The sequence below is a fragment of the Schistocerca serialis genome, chromosome 2 (assembly GCF_023864345.2).
Source record: "Schistocerca serialis cubense isolate TAMUIC-IGC-003099 chromosome 2, iqSchSeri2.2, whole genome shotgun sequence".
Classification (NCBI taxonomy): domain Eukaryota; kingdom Metazoa; phylum Arthropoda; class Insecta; order Orthoptera; family Acrididae; genus Schistocerca; species Schistocerca serialis.
Window position 1 is genome coordinate 738,971,004 of NC_064639.1, and position 27,392 is coordinate 738,998,395.

Genomic DNA, 27,392 nt, shown 5'->3' on the forward strand with positions numbered 1-27,392 from the left:
TATACACGCCACACTGTCGCCTAGCGAACATAATACAAGCATATGGAATATCAGACCAGCTTCATGAGTTGGTTGAAGACTTTCTAGGAGATAAAACACAGCATGATATTCTTAGTGGGAAGAAGCCACCAGATATGAAAGTAATTTTGGATGCACTATGATGGACTGTTATAGGATCATAAGATTTTGTTCTTAGATGATGCTCTTCTGTGTAGGGAAGCTGCAAGACCACGAAATTGTAGCAAATGAAGAAATTTGTACAGGAGATTACATCTATATACAAGACTGTTAGCCAACCCTCAACACCAAATGTGACATACCGTGCTTACATAGTTAGAAAAAACAATTTCAGCTTTGTGAGATCAGCCATTTTTTGTGCTTGTAGTGGCTCAAAACTTCCACTATTTGATGAATTGTCCTCTTTACTGCTAAATCATTTATGCAAGTCACTTATTCGTTCTCTAAGATGAATGATGTTGGAAGAATTACATAAACATAAGTAAATAAATATTCATTATATATAAAAATGAAGATGATGTAACTTACCAAACGAAAGCGTTGGTATGTTGATAGAGACACAAACAAACACAAACACACACACAAAATTCAAGCTTTCGCAACCCACGGTTGCTTCATCAGGAAAGAGGGAAGGAGAGGGAAAGACGAAAGGATGTGGGTTTTAAGGGAAAGGGTAAGGGGTCATTCCAATCCCGGGAGCGGAAAGACTTACAGTAGGGGGAAAAAAAGGACAGGTATACACTCGCGCACACACACACACACACATATCCATCCGCACATATAGACACAAGCAGACATGTGTAAAGGCAAAACCTTGTATTTTGCCTTTACATATGTCTGCTTGTGTCTATATGTGCGGATGGATATGTGTGTGTGTGTGTGTGTGTGTGTGTGTGTGTGTGCGCGAGTGTATACCTGTCCTTTTTTTCCCCCTAACGTAAGTCTTTCCGCTCCCGGGATTGGAATGACCCCTTACCCTTTCCCTTAAAACCCACATCCTTTCGTCTTTCCCTCTCCTTCCCTCTTTCCTGATGAAGCAACCGTGGGTTGTGAAAGCTTGAATTTTGTGTGTGTGTTTGTGTTTGTTTGTGTCACTATCAACATACCAACGCTTTCGTTTGGTAAGTTACATCATATTTGTTTTTAGATATATTTTTCCGACGTGGAATGTTTCTCTCTATAATATTCATTAATACATATATTTGGATTCATTTTTGGCATTTATTGCAGATATAATTTCTGCTTAACTCTATGGACTAGGTCAGCAAGTTGTTGTTGATTTTCAAATCAGTACTCTTTTAATCTTTTTTTAAATCTTGTATTCACAGCTTGTAGTGTTTATTATCACAATGCAATTACAGGGGCATCTTAGTGGTTTCTAGCCTTAATTAAGTTTTATCATTTCCCCATAACAGTTTTTTATCTTTACCTCTTAGTACATAATGTGCACATACTGTTTGGTATTCTTCCTCATCCATAGAGCAGATAACTAGACACCAAAAATTATATTACGTAATATATAATATAATAGTATATATATGGTCAAAAGAAGATAAACTGTTTTATTATTATTAGTTTTAATATTGTTTGTTTCAATGTGTTATAATTATTGGTCCAAATTTAATTGGAATGAGATTGATGAGAAGACAAATAAACTAATCCTCTAGCAGTAACCAGTAAAGAACAAATCCAGAAGCTCAATAAGCTTAAACTAAAAAAAAAAAAAAAAATTCGGCACCAAAATAATATCGAACTGTATTTAAATCAGTGGAAGAATAAGGACAAATTATAAAAACAAAACTAGACTGAAACCTTAAAAAATGAATCAATCACCAATAATTATTCAGTAAACAAGGGGATAAAGAAAATAGTTATAAATAAGTACTTAAATATAAAGACAGACCAAAAGAATTAAAGAAACAATTACCATGAGAATGAATTATAGAAACCAAAACAGAAAGATCTAAAGCACATTCACAAAAAAGGTATATCAAACTCAGTGAGAAAAATGATAATTAATATATATTCTAATCTCAATCAAACTATTAATAAATGTTTTAAACAAATTATGTAAATACCAGAAAAATAGACCATAAAAATAAAATATAAACATTTAGTTCAGTAATTTAAAGAAACACCTATCCTGTAAACTGGATAAAACACTAACTACTGCTTTTAAAATGTTAAGGGTAGAAAATAGTAAAATACTCGTACTCTCAGTCTACAGAACCAATATTTTGAAATGGTTAAAATAATAACTGTAGCACTATCAAATGTAATAAATATTAGTTGTAATAAATTAAGCCATATTATATCAATAATAATTTTTATTATTGTTTTAACTTTCCTTATTGAATTAACAACAGTAACAATAATAGAAAGGTATTGGTTATTATATATATTTTATTTTTGAACATTTCTTAACGGTACAGCAGTTTTATTTTTTTTGTATTACAAGAATTGCATCAAATGAAATATTCCAGCCTAAATTAGTTATTGCAGTCTGTACTTTACTTTTGTTTGTATGGAGTTCTGTATATCGGGTGTATCCATAGCACTGATATATTGTTCATTACAATAACACTCTTGGTTCCATCCATTTCTCATCTTTAAAAATAAGAACTTACTATTTCAAAACAACTTTATCGCTTTAAGCCACTTGTCAGACCACTATAATTCAGGTAGGTGGCGTACAGCATCCTGCTTATAACATTATGCTTCACTTCTCTTCTCTGTACTCTTTTATTTTCAGGTTGTCTTCTAATTTATTTTGAATCCATGCATGATTATCTTTCTCTCTGTTTTCTAAGAATTTCTCTATTATTCCACTTTACACAGTAACCAAACTCCAATTTACAACTTTGGAGTAAGAATAAAAAAAAATCTCTGAGGAAACGTGACATATAATAACTACTGCAGGCTGGTGGCATCAAAAAGAGTATTCCAGTATGCATTTTTGGAGATCCCTATCTACCCAATGCCTCACTTTGGTTAATTTGGGTGTGAGGCATAAGTAATCTCTTTACTGAATGTTAACACCAGGTTATTACATGATCTTACACAATGAAAATCTGAGCAACTATTTCTAAATTGCTGATAAAAATTTGTCACTTAAGTGTTCCAACACTTCAGCCAAAGGTGAGTATTTAACTTAATTAATCTATCCCAAACAGATTGATTGCAGATATCAGCTGATGAATGAGGTCTGTCAACTGATAGGGTATTATTTTGTTGAAATTTATTTATTTATTTTTTCAAATGAATGATCAAGACACTCTTCCAAGGTTGAAAAGTGGGAAAGTAAACCTATATTGTGTTTCGAAATATTAAAAGTGATGTTAATGTCTGAAGTTTGTTTAACTCCATTATTCAAGTCGACAAAATATGTGTGTGATGAATCTATAACTAATCAGGTTGTTTGGATAGGTCAGAATGTAACTTCTCTGTTGATTTAAGATTATATATTGTAATTCTGAGAAAGTTATATTTATCTCCAACTTCTCTTTGTGAGAATCTGTAATACACACTTTTTTTTCTAGCTACTTATCTATTCTCTTTATTAAATCAACACGAGTGATATCTAGTTTTTCATGAAGTTCAGTGATTGTTTGTTCCTTTGTCTCCATAAGAACCTTTTAGAATGTAAAGCTTTTAGTGTCCAGTTTAGTACTCAGCTCATCACCTTGAGACTATAATTGCATTACTAAATTAGTACTGTTGCTATCTATTTTATATTTATTTTACCAGTATGTGCATCTAATTTAATATCAACTTTAGAGGTTGACTGTTCCATAAAGGTTTTAAACAGTTCTTTTAAATGCTGCTTCATTCTCCTAGTCACAATAGGTATACAGTTGAGATAATGTTCAGTTTGAAATTAGTCTTCTCCTGTTAACATTGTCACAGTTGGTAGGTAACCTGTTGTTAAAAGAAAATCTTTTGAACAGAAACACACTTTAGCCTACGTCAACCAAAAAAGAAAAATAAATTTAATTTGGCTTCAACAAAGCTCATCAGAGTTGCTTACATATCTCATAGCATCACAATGTTGATGAGGAGCCAAATCGCTGTAGTTTGAGAACCAGGACTACTATTTGGTGATGAGCAGCTACCACAGATCCCGCTACTCTCTGTTGCATAGTTTTATATCTGATAAAAACAGTCATAGCTATCTGTAGCCTCAGTTGCCGAATTTCTCACTTGTAGACATCATACAGCCTTCATAGTCATAATTATTGTGATTAATTTAGTTATTATTCATCAACAAATTACTTCTTCAGTTACTTTACCTCTGTTGGATGCAGTTACTTACCTGGATTGTTGTAATCTTGTGCCGTTGCTAATGACAAAAGCAATAACCCCCTATAAATATTTCATTAAAATATCAAAAAATGGGGACTCCAACTTGAATATCAGCAATGTAAGGAAAAGATAGATTGCTGCTTACTGTAAAGATGACACAGGAAATTGCAGCCAGGCACAACTCATTAGCTTTCAGCCACAGCCTTTGTTAGAAAAGGAAACACACACACACACACACACACACACACACACACACACACACACACACACATTCATTCATTCATTCATAGAAGCAAGCACAACTCATTCTCACATGACCACCATATCTGGCATCTCGGACCAGAATGCAACTGTCATGTAGAACTGAAACAGCAATCTGGAGGGGGTGAGAAAGGGGAAGAGGTAATAGTGTTTCCGTAGGTTGAGGCCAGGATAGTGGGTGGGCGATGGAATGCCATTTTAATAGGGGTGGGAATGTTCTTGGGTAGAATGTACCTCATTTCTGGGGATGATGATAGGTAATCAAAGCCCTGGTGAAGGATGTGGTTCAATTGTTCCAGTCCTGTGTTACCCAATAGCACCCCAGAGCCTCTTTTAGTTGTGTCTGGTTGCAACTTAACATATCACCTGTATGGTAAGTAGCAATATATCTTTTGCTTACTTTATTGTTTCATTAAATTATCAATTTCTTCTTATATTTTATTTTATATGACACTTCTTTCTTAACTCTTATCAAATTCCGGCACAGACTATTTTAGATTCTGTCACCAGGGCACCATATTGCAGTCTTCCCCTTTAAATATTAATATGTTCAGATTCAAATTTGGTATCTTCTCTTCACTGATTTCCAAGGGAAAAGTATCATTGTATTCATGGTACACTTGTTGCTTCTGCTACAGGCAGTCCCTGTACTGTGCTGGTGTAGTATTAGCATAGGAAAGGCATTGTTAGCTTGAATGATGTGGAAGACACATACATGGAATAGAAAATGATCAAAAAATAACCTGTTGTAGTTAACATGATGATGTTGGTGTTATTTCCAAGGGTCAACTGTGCTGCTCTGCAAAAGTATCTTCAGGAGGTATCATCTTCCAGTACTAATGAATCGGCAGTTGTTTCTCTTTTATAAAGAAAAAGCTAAGAATCGTACACTTAACCAGTCAAATTACTGCTCTGCTGTAGATATAGTTTTGATGTCGCATGGTTGCAGTAGTGGGATACTCCTCTCTCATGTTCTGGGAAAATCAACTAAACTGAGTCGTTTTTTATGTTTTTGGAAGAAAATGTTGTGAAACTTTGTTTCGCTTTGTTTCTGACGAGTCTACCTGCACTGCAACTATGTAATGAAAGAGTTGTTGTTGTGGTGGTCTTTATTTCGAAGACTGGTTTGAAGCAGCTCTGCGTGCTTCTCTATCCTGTGCAAGCCTCTTCATCTCTGAATTACTAATGCAGTCTACATTGTTCTGAATCTGCTATATTCATCTTTTGGTATCCCTCTACAACTTTTATGCCCCATAGTTACCTCCAATACTAAATTGCAGAGCAATAATAAATTGCAGTTGTCTCAGAATGTGTTCTGTCAACCAATCCCTTTTAGTCTAGTTTTGCCGCAAATGTCTTGCCTCTCCAGTTCCATCAAGTACCTCGACTGTTGATAATCCCTAAGTTGCAGAAGCTTCCTTTGTGTCACCAAATAAAAAAATTTTCTGCCCAACCAAAGGTACAGTGCTATCCATGCTGAGAAATCAATGAGAAAAATATTGTGTTGTATTGCTGTCTTTACTTAACAGGTATTCCCACATCATAATTAGCTTCAAATTGCTGCCTGGGCATGTTGTGTTGTTTATTAACTATTTTTGGGACACAGTATGGATCTTAACTTCTCTGAAAAAGTTCCAACAGTTTGGATGGGCTACTGTTGAATACTGATACAGAGTTCAAGGACACCCTCCAAGCTGCTCTCTATGATTGCCAGTAAATGGACAGCTAAAGCCATAGTTGAGAATAATACAAAATTTCAAAGGTGCCAACCCAGTACCCAAGTGGCAAAATTTGGCGAGGTGACAAATGGATAGAGGTGGCCAAATAAAGATAACATTATGCTCTAAAGGAGTATTAAGCATTGTAATATCTGCTTTAGGTAACCTGAACAATTTCATTTTTACAGCACAGGATTCATTGGGACGAAGCAAAGTGGCACAGTGGTTAAGGCTCTCATATTCAAGACAAGTTAGGTTCAGATCCCCACCTGATCTTCCAGATCTTGATTTCCCCTGGTTCATGAAATCAGTTGAGGCAAACAGCATTCTAATATAACATTTACAATGGAACTTGATGTGTTAGTTCAGAAGATAATGGATGGTCAACATAATTCTATTCAAATTTAGGTAAAATTTGGGAAACATTTACAGAAATATATGAACTATTGAAGTAAGCTCACAGAGCCGATGCTTTGACTCAAATGTAATGTTACACATTCAAAACCAGTCACGTAGCAATTGAAGATAAACATTGATCAGGTAGACTTTTATGCTCAACTGGTATTACTCACATGATTCTGCCATGTCTGATGGCAGATGTAGAGCTTTCAAGAGTTCTTGTCATTAATTTTTTTGCCACAGGAATGTAGTTAATATGCCTTTCAATTATATCAGACATGGCAGAATCATTCATGCTTACATGATTTTCTTATTCCTAGTATGTGGAAAGGAATTAATACATTTTACACTATATTCATATGAGCAAAGCTACATTGTTATGTGACCTATTGCCATACCTGATATATGTATGTTAGTCATTGTAACTTAGATATGATTGTAATTTTACATATCAATATTCAATATAAATTTAAAATTTAATTCTTCCTTTGTCATAAACATTATACATTGTGTTGTTCAATACGATTTTCTGTGCTTATTTTCAGTCCAATTTTGGATTAATTTTACTATTTTTAATTTAAAGGACATATTTATTCTGTTGTTTAGTACATGGAGTCAGAAGAATTTTACAAAGAGAGATCTATTCTCTACCGTATATGGTACCTGACTCCTACGTTCTTCATATTTCGCATGAGACTGTACACTGGCATGGTACTGTCTGAATGTGTCTGTACTATGGCTGGATTTGGGGCCTATCCTGCTTCAGCTGAATCTCGAAGAGGTCATGGACCAACAAAAACATACACATATGTGTGAGTAAAATACCATATACACATGTTTAATTGAGAGTACATTTGTTATACTTCTTTGCACATAGGTGATGTTATTGGCAACTAACTATCCAGTAAATATTAAGATAATCAATCATTCTCATCATATAGTGCAGCTATTGAGTGGCGGAGAACATACGACACGGCATTATACTGGTTGCACTTGACGCAGATTTGTCGTGTAGTGTATTATTGTGCAATATAGTTTGATTTTTTATGCCCAAAACTGTTAATAATGAAAAGGATATCACATTAATTTTGGAACTAAAAATCGTAGTGAACAATGAAACTAACACAAACCAAATCGTTTGTTGCATATTTCTTAAAGGTAGTGTGCAGTAACAGGCAGTTACTGGAAATTTGCAGTTTTATATGAACTTTTAATCATGCGACAACTCTGCGTGTTTTGTTTGTACAAAGATGTGTAGTGAGTAGCAGAAAAAAAATCCATTACTAACTGGGAATTGAGCACAGAACCTTTGGCTACCAGTCTGATACTTAGCCATGCCATCTTAAGGAATAATAAATTAGGGTTAAAGGTACATATTACCAAAAATCAAATTTCTGTATAATTTAGAAAAAGATTATAGAGCACACATAAAGAGGACACCAAAGTATTTATAAATTTGCAGAAGCTGGACAAAACAAATGCATGCCGTGATGAAAACACTTTTCCAGTACTTGATTTATGTTTGTATGACAGTCATATACAGAGCATACAGTAGCACTGGGAACTGCAATTTCAAGAAAAATATGTATCAGAGGCTCAGTACAGACTATCTTCCAGAGAAATATCTGTCAGAGTATGCCTCACCCACACATGGAACCAGCAGAATTAAGAGTGAAAAATGAATAAATCATGGTACATGCTCTTCACAGGTGGATTGCAGTTTTCAGAATCGATCTGGTTGCTCATTTATCTAGAAGGAAAGGAGCAGTTGATACAACCGTCATTATGGAAGATGACCAATTTGGTGGTGGTACCATGGTATGGAGAGTCATCATGTTGCATGGAGGAATACTGTCAGTATACAGAGCTGTAGAGATGATGTGCTGCAACCCTATATCCACCCTTTTCAGATATGCAGTTCTTCCAGACTCGGGAAAATGTGACCATCCATATACTATTTTTTACATCAGCAATCTTGTGCCTGGTTTGATGCTGTTCACCATAAATTCATCTCTTGTGGCAACCTCTTCATCTTAGAAGAACACTTGTACTCTACAGCCTCAATTATTTGTTGGATGTATTCCAATCTCTGCCTTCCTCTACAGCTCTTCCCCTACCCTCTGCAGCTCCCTGTTATGCCGTGGAAGTTGCTTCGTGATGGCTTACCATCCTACCCCTTCTTCTTGTCAGTGTCTTCCATATGTTCCTTTCTTTGCCAGTTCTGTGCAGAACCTCCGGAATTCCGTATCTTATCAGTCCATATAATTTTCAGCATCCTAGCACCATATCTCAAGCACTTTAGTTCCCTTCTTTTCTAGCTTTAGTCCATGATTCACCACCATACGTTGCTGAGCTCTGCAACATCATTCTCAGAAATTTCCTCCTCAGCTTAATGCTGGTAATGACAAACAGGAATGCCCTCTTTGCCTTTGGTAATTTTCTTATTATGTTCTCCTTGCTTCATCTGTCATGTTTTATTTTGCTTCCAAGGTAGCAGAATTCCTTAACTTCATGTACTTTTTTGTCCCCAATTTTGATGTATAATTTATCACTAATTTCATTTCTGCTACTCCTCATACTTTTATCTTTCTTTGATTTACTCTTAATCCATTAGCTGTACTCACTAAGCTGTTCAGTTAGACTGTCCATTCCATTCAGCACATCCTGTATGTCTCCACTTTTATACAGGATAGCAATGTCACCTTTTCAACCTGAACTTATCTCACTCTTGAACCTTTCTTTTATTTCCATCATTGCTTTCTCAATGCCTAGATTGAACAATAGAAATGAAACACTAAATCCCCATCTTTTTTAGTCCAAGCAGCTCTCTTTTACTATTCTTAGTGTTTCCTCTTGGTACTTGTACATATCGTATACTAGCAAACCAGCAATGCTTTGCAGTTGCTATTTACATAAGGGAATTAGATATACTCTGTACTTTCCTTTCCCTCTCTCTGTATCCATTTCCCCCTCCCCACTCTCTTTGTCAGTCTCCTCCTCCTCCTCTTCCACCCCCCCCCCCCCCACACCACTCTCTGTCCATCACCTCCTCCTCCCTGCCCTCCTCTCTCTATCCATCACCACATCCCTCTCTCTCTCTGACAATCTCCTCCCCCCCCCCTGCCTCCCCTCTCTGTTCCTCTCCACCTCCTCACCCTCCCCTCTCTGTCCATTCCCTCCTTCCTCATCTCTATGTCCATTTCCTCCCCCTCGCTCTGTCCATTTATTGCCCCCTTCTTTCTGACCTTGAGCCATCTTTATTGTTATTGTCAGTGAATCCTTGATGGGAATGAAATCCACTTAAAGTTATGGGAATGAAATTCGCTTAAAATGAATGGGTAAATCAGTTGGGATTGTTGGTATACAGAGTATAAGAGACATCTCCTGTTGCTGGATCTGTGAGGATAGTTGTTTGTATTTTGCCTGGTTTTAATCTGAAAATTGGTAGGATTACAAAGTTTCAGACAATTCGAATTCCGTAGCAGTATTTTGATAGTAAAGAATAATATATTGAAAAATATGTAGCCTATTTCCATCCAACATTTATTAGAGTTTTGTGTAAAAATTTGAAGTAAATTGGTCAAGACCTTTTCAAGATTTTCAGTAACAACCTTAAAGAATGATTTGTCTTTATATAGTAATGTAGATTTTATTTATATGTTTGTCTACCATAAATATTAAAAAAGTATATAGCCTATGCCCGTCCAAACATTTATTACAATATCATGGAAACGTTTGAAGTAAATCAGTCATGAATTTTTTGATTTTTTTGCTACCAACATTTCTGCTTTATATGGTACATGTATAGTTACGTATCATATATGTTATAAAAATAAATAACATATATGTCCCTTTGAGCCTTTATTAGAGTAACGTGTAGAAATATGAACTAAATCGCTCAAGAATGTTTCGAAATTTTGGATTACAACTTTAAACACTAACTTGTCTTTATATAGTAGCAGAGATTTCTCATCATTCCCTATAGCTTATTACACCAATTTTTTTAAACAACCTGCATAATTTTACATTGTGAAATGCTTTTTCTGAATTGTCAAATTCTAGGAACATGTCTTCATCTTTTGTAAGTCGTGCTTCCATCATTAATCGCAACAGTGGAATTGCCTCTCTGGTGCCCTTACCATCCCAAAAGCCAAACTGATCGTCATCTAACAGATCCTCAGTTTTCTTTCCCATTCTTCTGTTTTGGATATAGCACAGTGAATAAAGTAGTGCTGAACATAAAGTTGCAGTAATAAAGCAAGCTGTATTTTAACATTCATACTTACGTAGAATTAGTGCATAAGAGTATGTTGCCCAGACAACAACATGGAGTATGCAGAACATTTTCAGAGAGGTGTATTAAGTTCAGTGTAGTCACAGTTAGGATTTCTTAAGGGTTCTGATATAGAGAAAGCTGTTTACACTTGCAGTGAGAATGTACTCAATTCATTAGATAATAAATTAGAGGCTATTGGCATTTTCTGTGACATGTCAAAAGCCTTTGACTGTGTGAACCATGGCATTCTCTTAAGTAAATTAGAATATTATGGTGTCACCGGCAATGCTGTGAAATGGTTTGAGTCTTATATATCTAACTGGAAACAAATGGTGTCATTGTGAAATACTCATGCAGTAAGCAGTCAGTCTTCATCTGACTGCGAATTAATTACATGTGGTGTTCCCCAAGGTTCCATCTTGGGTCCATTGCTTTTTCTTGTGTACATTAATGACCTCTTATCTGTTACATTGCCAGATGCTAAGTTTGTTTTGTTTGTAGATGACACAAACATTGCAATGAGTAGCAAGTCAAGTACAGATTTAGAAATAGCTACTAATCAAATTTTAACTGACATTAATAAGTGGTTTAAAGGTAATTCACTGTGATTAAACTTTGAGAAGACCCACTATATGCAGTTCAGAACCTGTAAGAGATTTCCTTCCAGCATGTGTATAACTTACAAAGACGTGCAGATCGAAGACGTTGACAGTGTTAAGTTTCTGGATTACAATAAATTCAGTTGGGGATGGCATACCACAGAATTGCTTAAGTGCCTAAACAGGTCTGTATTTGCAGTGAGCATGTGATAAGAATCATTTGTGGTGTAAATTCAAGAACATCATGTAGAAACTTGTTCAAGGAACTTCGCATTCTAACCACTGCTTCTCAGTATATTTATTCCGTAATAAAATTTGTTGCAAGTAATTTATCTGTATTTCAAACCAATAGTTCAATACTAGGAATAAGAACAATCTACATAAAGACGTCAATAAATTGCCACCAACCATTAAAAACTTGGCTTCAGATAAAGCACTGTTTAAATAGAGTTTGAAAGACTTTTCGATGGGCAACTCCTTCTACCCTATAGATGAGTATCTTAATAGAGGCTGTTAAGCAAGCTTAAGTGAAAATGTCTGTTAGATTTCAGTTTTGACAGCACTTGGTTAGAACAGACAAGATTAGGTATTTTGTGTATGATAAATTTATTAATAGTGCATAACAATATTTAATTCTGACAGCACATTAATTCTATAAATATTAGCTGTTCCAGTTTACCATATTGTATTCACCCAGTTCGACAGTCTCCTGACAAATGATCAGGTATAATATTCAAAAGTTTTCTGTTTTTACGTTATACTTTCTGACGTGTTCCAAACCCACAAGAATCATCTCATTTTTTGGGTCTATGGAACAAAAACTGAATCTAATCTAATCTTTATATTTTACCACTAGTAAAAACATTTCTGTGTAGTCTGCCCCTTCTTTTTGTGAATGTCCCTTGACTGCAAGTCTTGGTTTTCGTGTTGGTGAAGCTCTCTCAGGATTTTTTTATGTTTTTATGTATCGTGACTTGAATGGCTTTTTTCCTTTCTAGCATTTTAACCCATTTGAAAGTTTCATTTTGAGAAAATGATTCTAAATTTCTTTCCACAGCTTGTCTTCATTGTTAAGAATTCAGACCACTTATAGCCTCTTCAATTGTTGTGTGTTCGCCATTAACATATTGGAATACATGCATTTCATAGCAAAGGTATTTTTTGTTTAAGTTCCATGAGAAGAAGTCTTAAAATATTTTCTTCCTGTTCTTCATATTCTAAACCTTCATAGGACAAATCTGTTATATTCCTTACCATCTTCTTATTCTTCTGCCTCCTCTTTTTCAGTTTTTGTTTCTTTTCCTGTGGCATAAATGAAGTGACTGTTTGCCCTTAATGATTCTCTTTCATTTCATTTTTGTAGTTCTCAAGGAATACATGTCTTTACTGGTATTATCTTATTTATAAGATTTATTGAATCGTTAACCCTTTGAACCTTCACAGTAGTGTACAAAAATGTGTTTCTTAGAGTTTGGGTCCCATTTTCCCTTCATCAAAATCTACACTATAGCCTCAAATCCAAAAACTTTTAGGGTGCTTATATGTGCCTTCTTCTCTGTCTATACTTCCTAGAAGGCTCTATTTTTTACTGCTGATCGATTGATCAAGTACACACCTGTCGACAATGCCTTTGTCCAAAAGCAGTGAGGTAACACAGAATCAGTTAACATACTTCTTGCCTTTTCAACAATACCAACAATACATTTTGCCCTCTCTGAAACACATAGGATGGACTCTACCTGATGGTGGTTTCTGTCTTATTCCTACTTCCTTCACAAGTTCACTGAATTTTTGATTGGCATACACATCTCATTATCATATTAGTGAAAGTTCTCAAAAATACCACTCATGTGATCTTTAGAACTTAAAGAATAAACATGATTATATCTTGAGTATTTGTCTGTAAAGGTAAGAAACTTATGGCTTCCTCCTATAGACTCCCACTCTATCACTTGGTGAATATCCATACGTATTATCTTCAAGACTTCCAGGGCTTTCTGTTTAGGTGCCCAAATCTTTTATGCCGTAAGATACCCTTTGCAGAGTACACAAAATGGTTTACATCTTAATCTGTGTTTTATCAATTACTGTTGCTATAATTTCTCCATATTGGTTAACCATTTTTCCTTCATTTCTGTTGAAGATGTCTCTGTTGCCCTTCTCCACTATTTCACTCAAAAATAACAAATTGTTAAATGTCTTTTACATAGTAGACATCTTGTGCCATAATCACTTTGATTCTGTGTTTACAATTATGTTAAGATCAACTTTCCCAGCAAGTTGACATTTTAACTTGCAACCATCCACTGTACAAATAGCTAATAGTGTTTTATTACTAACATCATAAAGAGCTGTTTCACCTCTAAGAATACACACTGATGCTCCTGAACCACTCTTGTTCCTTGATAAGGTTTACAAAGGTCTCTACAGCAACTGGATCAGCTTTCGTAAACAGTTGATAACTATATATAACGTGTTGCAGCACAAAAATATTTTAGAGTTAAAATTTGTGCATCATGATCTGAAAGGCCGTTCACCTTTTTGCTAACAGAATGCCCTTCTAGTAATGAGGAATGAACAAAAATGTCTATGGTTGTTCTACTGTTCCATTGCACTCCTGTTGGAAAGAATATGGTTTGCATAAGATTATTTTCTCTGTGTGTATATAGTTCTCTGGATCAATCAATAATATCAACTTTGATCTTGTCTTCAGTTCCTTAATTGCGTAATTTTGCTCAGTGGGTTTCACTGTAGAATTCATTATGCCCCGAGTAAGATTGCTTCCACAGCAGATTTCCACATAGCATAGTTCTTGTGACCCACAACTGACTCTATTTGTGCTATTTATGCTGCCCTCATTTGTCACAGTTACCTTCATTAGTAATATGGGTAATACTGAATTACACAAATTGCTGTGCAGCTTGCTCATCCTGATAACTTTCACTACACACCTTTTTGTTCAAGACTATTTTGATGATTCTTTTTTTCTGTATATTAGAACACTTATTTGAAATGCCTACACTGGGCTCATAAACTGTCTGAACTAGCACAGCAAAATAAGCAATTCTGAACACAGAATTACAAGAATAAGGCAAGTTCTATTTTAACATTCATTATTATGTAGAGTTAGCGCATACGAGTATGTTGCCAAGACAACAGCACAGAGTATGCAGACCACTGTCAAAGAGACCTGTTACCCTCTGTGTAGTACACTTTGCTATGCATGCGCTACCCCCCCCCCCCCCCCCCCTTACACACACACACACACACACACATACACACACACACACACACACACACACACACACACAATATATTCTTCTTATATCTCCAACATTATGTATGTCACATGTATACAGGGTGATTATAATTAAAGTTATTAAACTTTCAAAACACTGTAGAAATAACACCACTGGTCAGAATGACATCAAATTGCAATGGAATATTATCAGAGAAGGGGGAAAACGTATGGCAGAAGAAAAAAAATAGGGTGAAAATTGATCAATACATGGTGCTTTATGTGTCAGAATATGTAAATGAAAACCTCTGTCATGTGCATGACCCATTAAAGTTGGTATAAACATGCCGGATACATGGTTTTCCTCCTTTCGCATCTGTGACATTCACCATGACTGTCTCAATGCAGGCTCACGCTCTGCTTCTAAAGCTGTATTGCAAGAATGATGACTGTGCAGACTTCGTGGGTATGGAGAAAATGTTTCAGAAATTCAAAAAGACGAGTCCTTTTGGTGCGCAACCTGGTAAAGGGAGGAAACGAATTGATTCGACATCAGAGGAAGCAGTGGCCACGGCAATGCAGGAGGAGACAAGTGTTGGTGTACAAACGTGTAGTGCATGGAGAATTGCCCGAAAATTCGACATACCCAGGAGCACGGTGCGTAAAATCCTACTAAACATCCTTCTCTGCTAGCCATTCAAAATTACCCGTGTGCACTAGTTGCTTCCTGTTGACCTGTAGGCAAGAAAGAACTTTGCTTTAGAATTTCTTGCTCGCATGGAAGGGGACGATGATTAGCTGTGGAAGATTTTGTCGACAGATGAAGCCCAATTCCATCTGACAGGATATTTCAATACACAGAGTTGTTGAAAACGGGCGATGTAAAATCCACACTCAATCAACCAATACAACTTCATCTTGAAATGGCCACTATATGTTGCGGGTTTATGGCATCGCTTATCATAGGGCCATATTTTTTCAAAGAGACAGGTGCTTCCGGTTCTGTTACCTGTACTGTCACTGGTAAGCGCTATGAGTGTCTTTTGGGCAACCTCATTATTCCATCTCTCCAACAGTGTGGATGTGTAGATGTGATCATTTTTATTCAAGATGGCATACCTCTGCACTTTGCAAATCCAGTTAAACAGCAGCTGAAGTGCAATTTGGGATATGCTAGAATTATCAGCCACCATTTCCCTACGTCTGGCTGTCCTGGTCACCTGATCTTAATCCATGTTACTTCTGGCTGTGGGGCTATCTGAAAGATTTTGTGTTCAGTGTTCTGATTGTAAACTTAGCTCCATTGAAGGCACGCATTGCACAACACATTCTGAACGTAGCCCCGGAAACACTTTGATCATTTGTGGAACATATTGTTTCTCGATTTCAACTTGTTGTTTTGGACAGCACATTGAACATATTTGGTGCCAATCAAACAAAAATTAATAATCCGGTTTGATTTTGAGTGATGCTTTTTATGCAGTTTTTGTCCTCAGGACAATTAAAAACCAATGTGATTGATGCTTTTTATGCAGTTTGTGGCCTCAGGACAATTAAAAACCAATTTTTCCCGTCCGATGTGATATGATCTTGCCGTGGTGGATGGGCTTATGTAACTTAACAGTATCATGCCTGTACGCCCATGCACACTGAGTAGTACAGTTTGTTTAACATCAAACCTTCACCTTAGAAGTTTTTGTATGATTCATTTGTCATTTATAGTTGACCACTATTGAATTATGATGCTTACAGTGCTGTCTATTGTTGCGTTTTGTAAGTATTTATTTTTCTTCTGCCATATGTTTTCTCCCTTCTCTGCTAATACTCCGTTGCAGTTTGACATCATTCTGGCCACTGGTGTTATTTCTACAGTGGTGTGAAAGTTTAACTTTAATTATAATCACTCTGTATATTATTCTTGTCACCAGCTTGGATGTATGAGCTGTTAAGCTGATTGTTTAGTAGGTCCTTCACTGATCTGCCTTTGCTATCTTCAGCATTGTGTGGAAGATATTTTTCTGGCAGTCTAGTAGTCTTTCTCCGGGCTCATAGAGTCTACACACATACTTGAACAGGCATTTGGTTGCCACTTCCCTCAATGATTTTACAAATTCCAATCTATTCCTCCTGTCTTGTTTGATCAAAGGACTTCCAGAATCTGGTAAACTCTTGACTCTAATACTGGATCCCCAGTATTCTGTATTAACTCCACTTTCTTCCTCAATCACAGCGTCAGACAAGCACTTGCACCTCGTAGATGCCGTCATTGTATTCTTTTCACCTATCTGCACTCTCTCTCTCTCTCTCTCTCTCTCTCTCTCTCTCTCGAATTCTTGTTTCACTCTTGACGTTGATGCCCTTCCTCTTAATTTCACTGAAAGTTGTTTTGATTTTTCTATATACTGGGTCACTCCTTCTGACAATGATTTCTTACTCAATTTCCTCATTTTTTTTTCCTGTAGCAATTTCAACTTGCCTTCCCTGCTCTTGCCATTTATTTCATTCCTAAATGCCTTGTACTTCTGTATTCTTGAATTTCTCTGAACATTTTTGTACTTACTTCTTTTGCTGATCAGTCAAAGTTTTCCTGTTACCCAAGGTTTCTTCGCAATTACCTTGCTTGTACCTGTGTTTGTCTGTCCAACTTCTGTGATTGTCCATTTTAGAGATGTCCATTCCTCTTCAGCTGGACTGTTTACTGTGGTATTCATTATTGCAGTACCTGTAGTCTCGGAGAATTTCAAACACATCTCATTATTCCAGTATACCACTTCTTTGCACACTGATTCTTCCAGAAGCGTCTCAAACTTCAGCCTTCTTCTTCTTGTGGCATGACAATCCTGTGTGGGTTTTAGCCTCATCAACAATTTTGCTCCATTCTGCCCTGTCTGGCGTGGTTCTCCACCATCCTCGGAGGACTCAGAGATTTTATATCTTATTCCACATCATCTATCCACCATTTTCATGGCCTTCCTCTCTGTCTTTTTATGGTCGGCCTCCATTCAAAAACCTTATTAGTTGTTCTTCCAATATCCTTCCTGAGAACATGTCGAAGCCAGGCTACTCTTCTGCTTTTTATAATTCTTATGATGTCAGCACCTTGTATGAGGTGGTCCAGCTCAGCATTTGTTCTAGATCTCCAGAAACCATTGTTATCTTGAACTGCCACATAGATCTTGCACAGCACTCTACATTCAAATATACTGAGCTGCTGCTCATCAACACTCATTAGCATCCATGCTTCGCATCTGTAGGTTACAACTGGCCTGGTCATGACCTTTAATAACCTAGAGGCCAACAATTTCTTAAACGTTTGGAGGCATTTATTACCACTTAGGATGCACAGTTTTATTCCAATTGACATTGAATTTGTTCTGTTAATATTAGGGGCCAAATAGTCAAAGTTCTGCACATGTTCAAAATTGAAACCACCTGCTGAAAGCCTATCCAAGTTATTATTTTCCTTCCTGGTGACATTCATGTACTTAGTCTTTGTTTCATTTATAGAAAGGCCTCTAGGTTCTGTGGCTTCTTTCAGCTCACATATTGTCCTCTCTATTGATACCCTCCTTGTACTAATAATTGCTACATCATCAGCATATGTCATATCTGAGTCGACATTGTGCCTATGTAGCCAGGTATCTGAAGCTTCCACATGGCTGCTTTGAGAGTCAGGTTGAAAAGTATTGTAGAGTGTGTGCCCTCCTGTCTGACTCCTTTACTAATACAAAACCACTTGCTCAGTTCTCCATCCACTCACATTGCAGTCTTGGAAACGGCCAATGTTGCTTGAATAAATGAGACATACTTCGATGATATACCAAGGAGCAGCAAATCATTATCATTTGTGCTCTATCGAGACTTTCAAAGACCTGCTTGAAGTTTACATAGAAGTTATGAAGCTCAGTGTTATACTCATATGCCTTTTCATGTATTTGCCTTAACACAAATATATGGTCTATTGGCTCATTACGTTGAAATCCACACTGATACTCCACCAGAATCTCTTCTGCATATGGTGCTAACCTGTTGTAGATAATACTAGAGAAGATTTTATAGTTTACATTCGGCGGGGTAATTTGAGCGGCAGGTCTTGTTTCCTTTCTTGTGTATTGGTTGACTTACACCTAAGGTCCATTCTTCTGGGATTCTTTCCTGATTCCATATCAACTTAATAAGTTTGTGAATCTGCTTATGAAGCTCTGATTCCCCATTTTTTAGAAGTTCTGCAGTTATTTCATCAGTTGCTGGTGCTTTGTAATTTTTTAGACAATACACTACCTTCCATACTTCCTCTAATTTTGGTTCCTCTATTTCTGGATCTGCAGTATAATAGAGTGGCAACTCATTTCTGATGGGGTTGCCCTCCTTGAAATATTCTCTCCATCTACTCAGAACATCTGGTTTGTCTGTCAGTGAATTTCCCTCTTTGTCCTTAGGAGCTATTATTTTTGGTCTATATTGTTGAGTTCCTTCATTAATTTTCTTGTAGAATTTTCTGCTTCCATTCTTCTGGTAGTGTTCTTTCATCTCCTCTTTCTTTCTCTTCATGGCTTCCCTTTTTTGCTCCTACAATGCTTGCTACCTGTATTCTCTTTTCATTATATAATTGCTGATTTGATCCTGTATCCTGCATCCTTTTTCTGGTTCACTGCTTGTCTACATTCATCACCATATCAGTCTTCGTTCCTAAGTCTCCTTGTTTCCCCCAGTATTTCATGTGCTGTTGTCCTAATGGATCTTTAATAGAGTTCCATTCTTTGTCTATATCGTCTCCATCATCTTTTGTGTCTAACTCCTGTCTCAATCTGTGCTGGTAATCCTGAACAGTAGCCCTATCTCTCAGTTGTTCTATATTCCATTTCTTTATTCTGGTACCACATCCTTTGGCAGCCATGGCAAGTTTCTGTCTCATTTTGTCTCCTACTAGGTGATGGCCAGAATCAGAATTAGCTCCTCAGAAAGTGCACACATTTTCCATATCGGATGCCCACCTCTTTTATACCAATGTATGGTCTATTGGTTTGCTTCATTTGTTCCTGGTGTTTTCTATGTCCCTTTGTAGATATTTTTCCTTGGAAAACAGATACTTACTGCCTTCAGCTTGTTTGCAGAAGAGAAATGGGCAGCCCTTACACTACTATTATTAGTTATATTATGCAGACTTTTCTTACCAAACACATTTCTGAAAGACTCTTCGTTTCCCACTTTGGCATTATAGTCACCAAGAACTATTTTGGAATCATATCTGGGTATTCTGTCACAAACCTCTTGTAGTTGATCATAGAAGATGTCCACAGTATCTTCATGTGATTCTTCCATGGGTACATATGCATTCACAAAGGTCACATTGTGAAATTTGCCTTTCATACGCAGAGTACATATTCTATGTGGGATGCTACACATGTCCTTGGAGACTATAAACCCAACTCCATACTCCCCTTGTCACTTACTTTTCCTGAATAGTACAGGGAGAATTTCTGCTTATAAATCTCTACTCTTCCCTTCCACCTAATTTCCTGTAGTGCAACAACTCCCATTCCATACCTTAGCACCTCTTCTGCAACACTATTCATCGCTCCTGTTTGCATCAGTCTACGCACATTTCATGTTCCAAATTTAAGCACCGATAAATCCATATTCCTGTTTACTAGCACAGTTTGTCTTCGTAGGGGCAGTCTGGCATTCCTTGTTGAGTTATGGGGAGGTAACCATGAGAAAAAGACTGAATAACTGACAAAAGACTAACATACTACAAGTCAGAGTCTGGAAGGTCAGAAGTTTGAATGTGGTAGGGAGCAGTGCAACAGACAGCATCGATGCTGTGTCACTAGGTCACAACCCTGCTCTTGTAACTGCGGTTGGAACGAGTGGTTATTGGCAGTGGCCCAGGGTCACACCCAGGACCAGTGTCTGAAGAGCAGTTGATGGTGCTGTTAGACCCCAGAGACTCAGAGTTGAGAGGGCATTAGCTCAACTGCTGGCCATTCAGGCTGTGGCTGGATTTCCAGCCGGCAGTACTGTCAAGATGGTGGAAGAATATTGGCAGCTACGCAGCAGCAACCAGCATGCAAGAGATCTCAATTCGAAGCCCAGGTATTGCAGTACGCCCAGCGTGGCCTGACAGCCCAGTTTTTTACATGACAAGCAGATCTTGTTGCAGATTAGATCATGTATGTGGCCTGCACAGCACCACCAAAGTGTCTCAAAAGACCAATTGTACTCAAGATCCAGTGTCTGGGCCATAGATGTAGAGCTGCTGGCATCGTGTAAATGCTGAGCCAGCAGGTGTTGGCAAGCACCTTGATTTTGGCACCAGGCCCCAGCTTGACCCCCGCTTCGCTACAGCCCATATAATGAAAACAAATTAAGGACCTCGACCGTTGTTCAGAATGTACATCAAGAATAAAGGCACACAAAAAGTAGAGCACAGCATCATTGTTAAGATTAAGAGGAGGGAAAAAATGAAAATATTTGAGATTTCATTAAATAAAATACTTTACTAAAAATAGTAGGGTGGAAAGGCACATCAGATTGCATCAGCTATTTCATGAAAGCTATAAAGAGGGACCTCTGAGATATGGAGAAAAGCCAATACCATAAATTTTATTTAAGTGCAGTACAATTAAACAACTTAACATAGTGAAATAACATTGTAGGAAAAAGTAGATTGCTATTTACCAAAGAACTGACACATTAAGTTGCAGACAGGCACAATTAAAAGACACTTACATATAAACTTTTGGCCACAGCTTTCATCAGAAAAAGAAAGAGAAATAGCACACCATTCATTCACACAAGCAAGCTTATCTTGTGCATGCATGACTACCAACTCCAGCAGCTCTGACATCCAGCCTGGAGTTTCCCTTGTCTGATTTTAACATAATGAAATGTTGCTGTATTACAGGGATAAAATTAATTATATTGTAATAAAATACATAAATTTTAAGAGATGTCTTCACTGAAGCAGAAGGAATTGTCATACAGAAAATTCAGTCTTGAACTCCAAGACATTTCTCACGTGCTGCCAGGGTTTTGAATACATGTATACTCATGTATCTTACTCTTTTCTATTCCAAATTAATCGTTTTGAGGTCTTCGTAGAAGCTATTTTTGGTCTTTAGTGTTATATTCATGGATTACACTATATATGGTGAAGACAAAAAACGTTACACTTACCAAAATACCAAGTTCTGAAAGGTTCTCTTTAGGACATTCAAGGAATCCACCAGTTATAATTCTTCCAACAAAATTCTGTTTGCTGAAAATATTATCCCTGTATATAGTTTCTACAAAAATTTATTCTACACTCCTGGAAATGGAAAAAAGAACACATTGACACCGGTGTGTCAGACCCACCATACTTGCTCCGGACACTGCGAGAGGGCTGTACAAGCAATGATCACACGCACGGCACAGCGGACACACCAGGAACCGCGGTGTTGGCCGTCGAATGGTGCTAGCTGCGCAGCATTTGTGCACCGCCGCCGTCAGTGTCAGCCAGTTTGCCGTGGCATACGGAGCTCCATCGCAGTCTTTAACACTGGTAGCATGCCGCGACAGCGTGGACGTGAACCGTATGTGCAGTTGACGGACTTTGAGCGAGGGCGTATAGTGGGCATGCGGGAGGCCGGGTGGACGTACTGCCGAATTGCTCAACACGTGGGGCGTGAGGTCTCCACAGTACATCAATGTTGTCGCCAGTGGTCGGCGGAAGGTGCCCGTGCCCGTCGACCTGGGACCGGACCGCAGCGACGCACGGATGCACGCCAAGACCGTAGGATCCTACGCAGTGCCGTAGGGGACCACACCGCCACTTCCCAGCAAATTAGGGACACTGTTGCTCCTGGGGTATCGGCGAGGACCATTCGCAACCGTCTCCATGAAGCTGGGCTACAGTCCCGCACACCGTTAGGCCGTCTTCCGCTCACGCCCCAACATCGTGCAGCCCGCCTCCAGTGGTGTCGCGACAGGCGTGAATGGAGGGACGAATGGAGACGTGTCGTCTTCAGCGATGAGAGTCGCTTCTGCCTTGGTGCCAATGATGGTCGTATGCGTGTTTGGCGCCGTGCAGGTGAGCGCCACAATCAGGACTGCATATGACCGAGGCACACAGGGCCAACACCCGGCATCATGGTGTGGGGAGCGATCTCCTACACTGGCCGTACACCACTGGTGATCGTCGAGGGGACACTGAATAGTGCACGGTACATCCAAACCGTCATCGAACCCATCGTTCTACCATTCCTAGACCGGCAAGGGAACTTGCTGTTCCAACAGGACAATGCACGTCCGCATGTATCCCGTGCCACCCAACGTGCTCTAGAAGGTGTAAGTCAACTACCCTGGCCAGCAAGATCTCCGGATCTGTCCCCCATTGAGCATGTTTGGGACTGGATGAAGCGTCGTCTCACGCGGTCTGCACGTCCAGCACGAACGCTGGTCCAACTGAGGCACCAGGTGGAAATGGCATGGCAAGCCGTTCCACAGGACTACATCCAGCATCTCTACGATCGTCTCCATGGGAGAATAGCAGCCTGCATTTCTGCGAAAGGTGGATATACACTGTACTAGTGCCGACATTGTGCATGCTCTGTTGCCTGTGTCTATGTGCCTGTGGTTCTGTCAGTGTGATCATGTGATGTATCTGACCCCAGGAATGTGTCAATAAAGTTTCCCCTTCCTGGGACAATGAATTCACGGTGTTCTTATTTCAATTTCCAGGAGTGTATATCTTGTCAGTGAATGGAGATCCATTGATTTATTTATTTATTTATTTTTAAAATCATATGTGTAGCGATCATGCTTTTTGCAAATGTTACTGAACTGACATGCTTTCTTTAACTCTAGGCTGTCATTTTTTCCAATTATGGATTCAATCTATCTGTAGTTCCAGAAACATAACACTTACTTCTTATTGTATTTCATTGATTGAGTAGATTATTTTAATAGCTTCTAGATTTTTATGGGAAGCACTAAATCATTTGTATTTGTTGTCAAAATTTAATGGTAATCTATTTGATTTGAACCACATGTTGATATTTCTAGATATTTCATTGGCTGCCTTTCCAGGACTAGCACTACTTTTTATTCTTATACTTGTATCACATTCAAAAAGGACAGAATCTTCACCTTCTCACAGTTCAAATGGAAGATCATTTATATGCATCAGAAACAACAGTGGATTCAAAATAGAACCTAATGATACACTCTGTCTACAATATACGGGGCCTTTCAGCACTGTGGTTACAAACATTCAGGAGAGATAGAGTACACTTAGATGATGGAAAATCACACAGCAATGAATGGTCAAAAATTCTTTCCTGGTGTGGTAGTGACACCACAAAACACAAGAAAGGAAGGATACAAACACAGTGAGAAAACATGTTTATTAAGCTTAGTACAACTAAACTGTTGGGGCAGCTTGTACGTGAGAAAAGGTACTACGTACACCACATCAGATGACGCAGAATGTGTGCGATTGTTGAGGCCATGCTCGTTGTGGAGCTTTATTTTCGCCTGCCATCAAATTGGAAGTAGGATGGCATGTTACCTGATTTAAGAGCTCCACTGATAGGCGTTTGGCATATGGGGATGCTGGTTGTACTGGGCAAAGCACATAGTGGCTTTATGCTCAGTGTTACCCCACAAGGAAAACTCCCTGCCACATCTTCTTCACATGGTTACACAGGATGTTGCCCAAAAGGAAATCTTTAAGTGAGTGGAGAAAACTACATGAGTGAACAGTAACAACAGTAGCTAATGAGGAGACTCTTCCGGGGCCAGTGTAGAACAATCCTGGGCCCAGTACACGGGCTACCACCAATCATGTTGGGATTTCCCACAGCCATGTCTGGCAGATCCTGCATGACAACTCCATGCACTCGTATCACATCCACTTGCTGGACGAAGATGATTTTGCTCTACAAGTGCCCCTTTGCACGGCAGTATTTACAGATGTGCACAACAGATATCCATTTCCCTGCCACCATTTTATTCGCCAATGATCTGACCTTCATATGAAAGGGAACGCTCTGGAGCTGTGAGTCTTGCATGACGAACCAGGGTCATAATTTTTAATACCTTCTTTGATGATAGTTGTTGTTGGTTTTTGTTCTTATTTCTTGGTTTCTGCTGCAGTAATCATAATAAACATGTTTTCTCACCATTTTCGTGTCCTTCCTTTCTTGTGTTTTGTGTTATCACTGCCATGCCAGGAAGGAATTGCTGTGTGATTTTCCATCATCTGGGTGTACACAATCTCTCCTGAATGTTTGTAACTGCTGTGCTGAAACATCCTGTATGCACACATCATTTTGATTTTTGTCACTCAGTAATGAATCCAAATTCAGTTGTCACTGTTTTTGTTTGTTTAAGAGATTTCTGTAACCTTTTCAGTAACACTTCTCTTTGCTTAATACATTTTATGCCATCAGTGATTATTGCTACTTTAAAGTTGTAAGGAGAATCACAGATTCAGAGGATTCATAGTGAGGAGATCCTCAAGGATGTAGTGCATATCAAAAGTAACAAATATAACAACTTCTATTCTGTTTTCTCACTGAATGACGACAAGTTGTTGACTACAAAGCCACAGTCCTTAGGAGATTTTAATTCATGTCTCAGTATGGTAGTTTTGAACACATTGTATCTATTAACGCTCTCATCTTTTGCAGGTGTGTTAACTCTGGAAATGGAAAGAGAGAATCCTATGATTTTGAAACAATCCATAATGTTGATCCTTTCTTAAGTGACTTTGTTCCAACTACTCGTGCTGCAATGAAGCACTGGAATTCTTGTGTACAGTATTGGTTGGCTGTCTATGTCTACAAAAGACTACCATTTAAAAAGCTGCGGTAAGTTTCATTTGTGGCTAATATCTACCATAAAACATCATATGTGACTGTTGAAGCTGAACTAGCCACAGATTGCATTAGAAGTGCCAAACAATATTGATACAAAATAGAATATATAAAATAAAGCACTGAATTGCAGATTCACTTCACACACAGGCAGCTGCATATTTAAATCACTATTGACAAATATCCATTCTATGACAGCTATCAAGGAAGTCACATGTACACAGAGGCGACAAAAGTTCACAATAGTTACAGGATAGTGATATGCACATATATAGATGGCAGCATACACAAGGTATAAAAGGGCAGTGCATCGGCGGAATTGTCATTTGTTCTCAGGTGCAGCCGTCAACTGGGACACAAGCAGCAACTGGGAAATAACTGATTTTGTGACATTTTACAAGCTCCTGCTTAAGAGCAAATTGTATTGTTCCATCTGTGTGCTTTGGTAGTTAAGTTTCTCGAGTTTCTACATGTTTATTTAATGTTTAATAGATACAGTTCTTGCACTTTTGTTTGCGTCAGAAAGTAAACCAATTTTGTGACATATTACAAGTTCCTAATCAGTAGTGAATTATTTAGTCTCACTTCAATGCTTTGGTAGCTCATTTTCTGAATTTCTGCATGTTAATCTAATTTATTAGATTCAGTTCTTGTGGTTTCCTCCATGTCTACAGCAGAGTTCTGTAGTGCGTGTTGATTGTCGTTGTTTGTCTGTCTAGTGTAGTTTTCCATGGTCTTTAGTATGAATAGGGACTGTGTTTACTGTGTGCGGATTTGAGCCGAGTTGGTGACACTTTGCTCGCAGATCCAGGCTGTGACAGCTCTGGTTACACAGCTTGAAGCTCCAGTGGATGGGCATCAATGTTGTGGACCGGCCATGGTGATCCAATGGACATCACAACCTTAACACCTTCTCTCCCATCTGCTTCACCTGATATCCTCAACTCAACATGCCACCTTCCTAGACAGTGACCTCCTCCTCTCTGATGACTCCATCCATACCTCTGTCCACATGAATCCCACCTACCACAGACAGTACCTGCATTTTCCCAGCTGTCATCCATTCCACACTAAAAAATCCATCCAATACAACCTGACCAAATGGGGAGGGCATATCTGCAGTGACAAGAACACCCTTGCCCCTAATGCTGAGGGTCCCGCCAAGGTCCTCACAGACAGGCACTACCCCCAGACCCCCCCAATCCTCCCACCACCCACAAGAACCAGCTATAGAAGAGTGCTCCCTTCAGTGCTACCCCAGACTAGAACAAGTGAAACGCATCCTTCACCAGGGCTTTGATTACGTATCATCATGCCCCGAAATGAGAGGCATCCTACCTGAGATCCTTCCCACATCTCCTAAAGAGGTGTTTTGTCACCCACCAACCTCCACAACACCCTTTTCCATCCCCATGCCGCTCTCAATCCCAACCCCTTGCCACAAGGATCATATCCCTGTGGAAGACACAGATGCAAGACCTGCCCAATACATCCACTCAGCACTTCCCATTTCAGCCCTGTCATAACTTTATCCTACCCCATCAGGGGTAGCAGCCATGTCATTTCCCAGCTCTGCTGCAGTCATTGCACAGCTTTTTATATTAGTATGACTACCAACCAGCTGTCCACCAGGATGAATGGAAACTGTTAAACTGTGGTGGAGAGCAAAATAGACCACCCTGTAGCACAACATGTAGCTGAACATAACAATCTTGATTT

At 38.4% G+C, this 27,392-nt stretch overlaps 1 protein-coding gene across 1 annotated transcript in view; it reads left to right on the forward strand.

Annotated features, from left to right (window-relative positions):
- LOC126457935 (lysophospholipid acyltransferase 7) overlaps window positions 1-27,392 on the forward strand; it is a 142,437-nt gene that overhangs the window by 93,584 nt on the left and 21,461 nt on the right. The window contains exons 5-6 of the mRNA XM_050094645.1: window positions 7,305-7,510; window positions 25,488-25,667. Coding sequence (XP_049950602.1) covers window positions 7,305-7,510; window positions 25,488-25,667 — 386 coding nt within the window. The remainder of the gene's footprint in view (window positions 1-7,304; window positions 7,511-25,487; window positions 25,668-27,392) is intronic.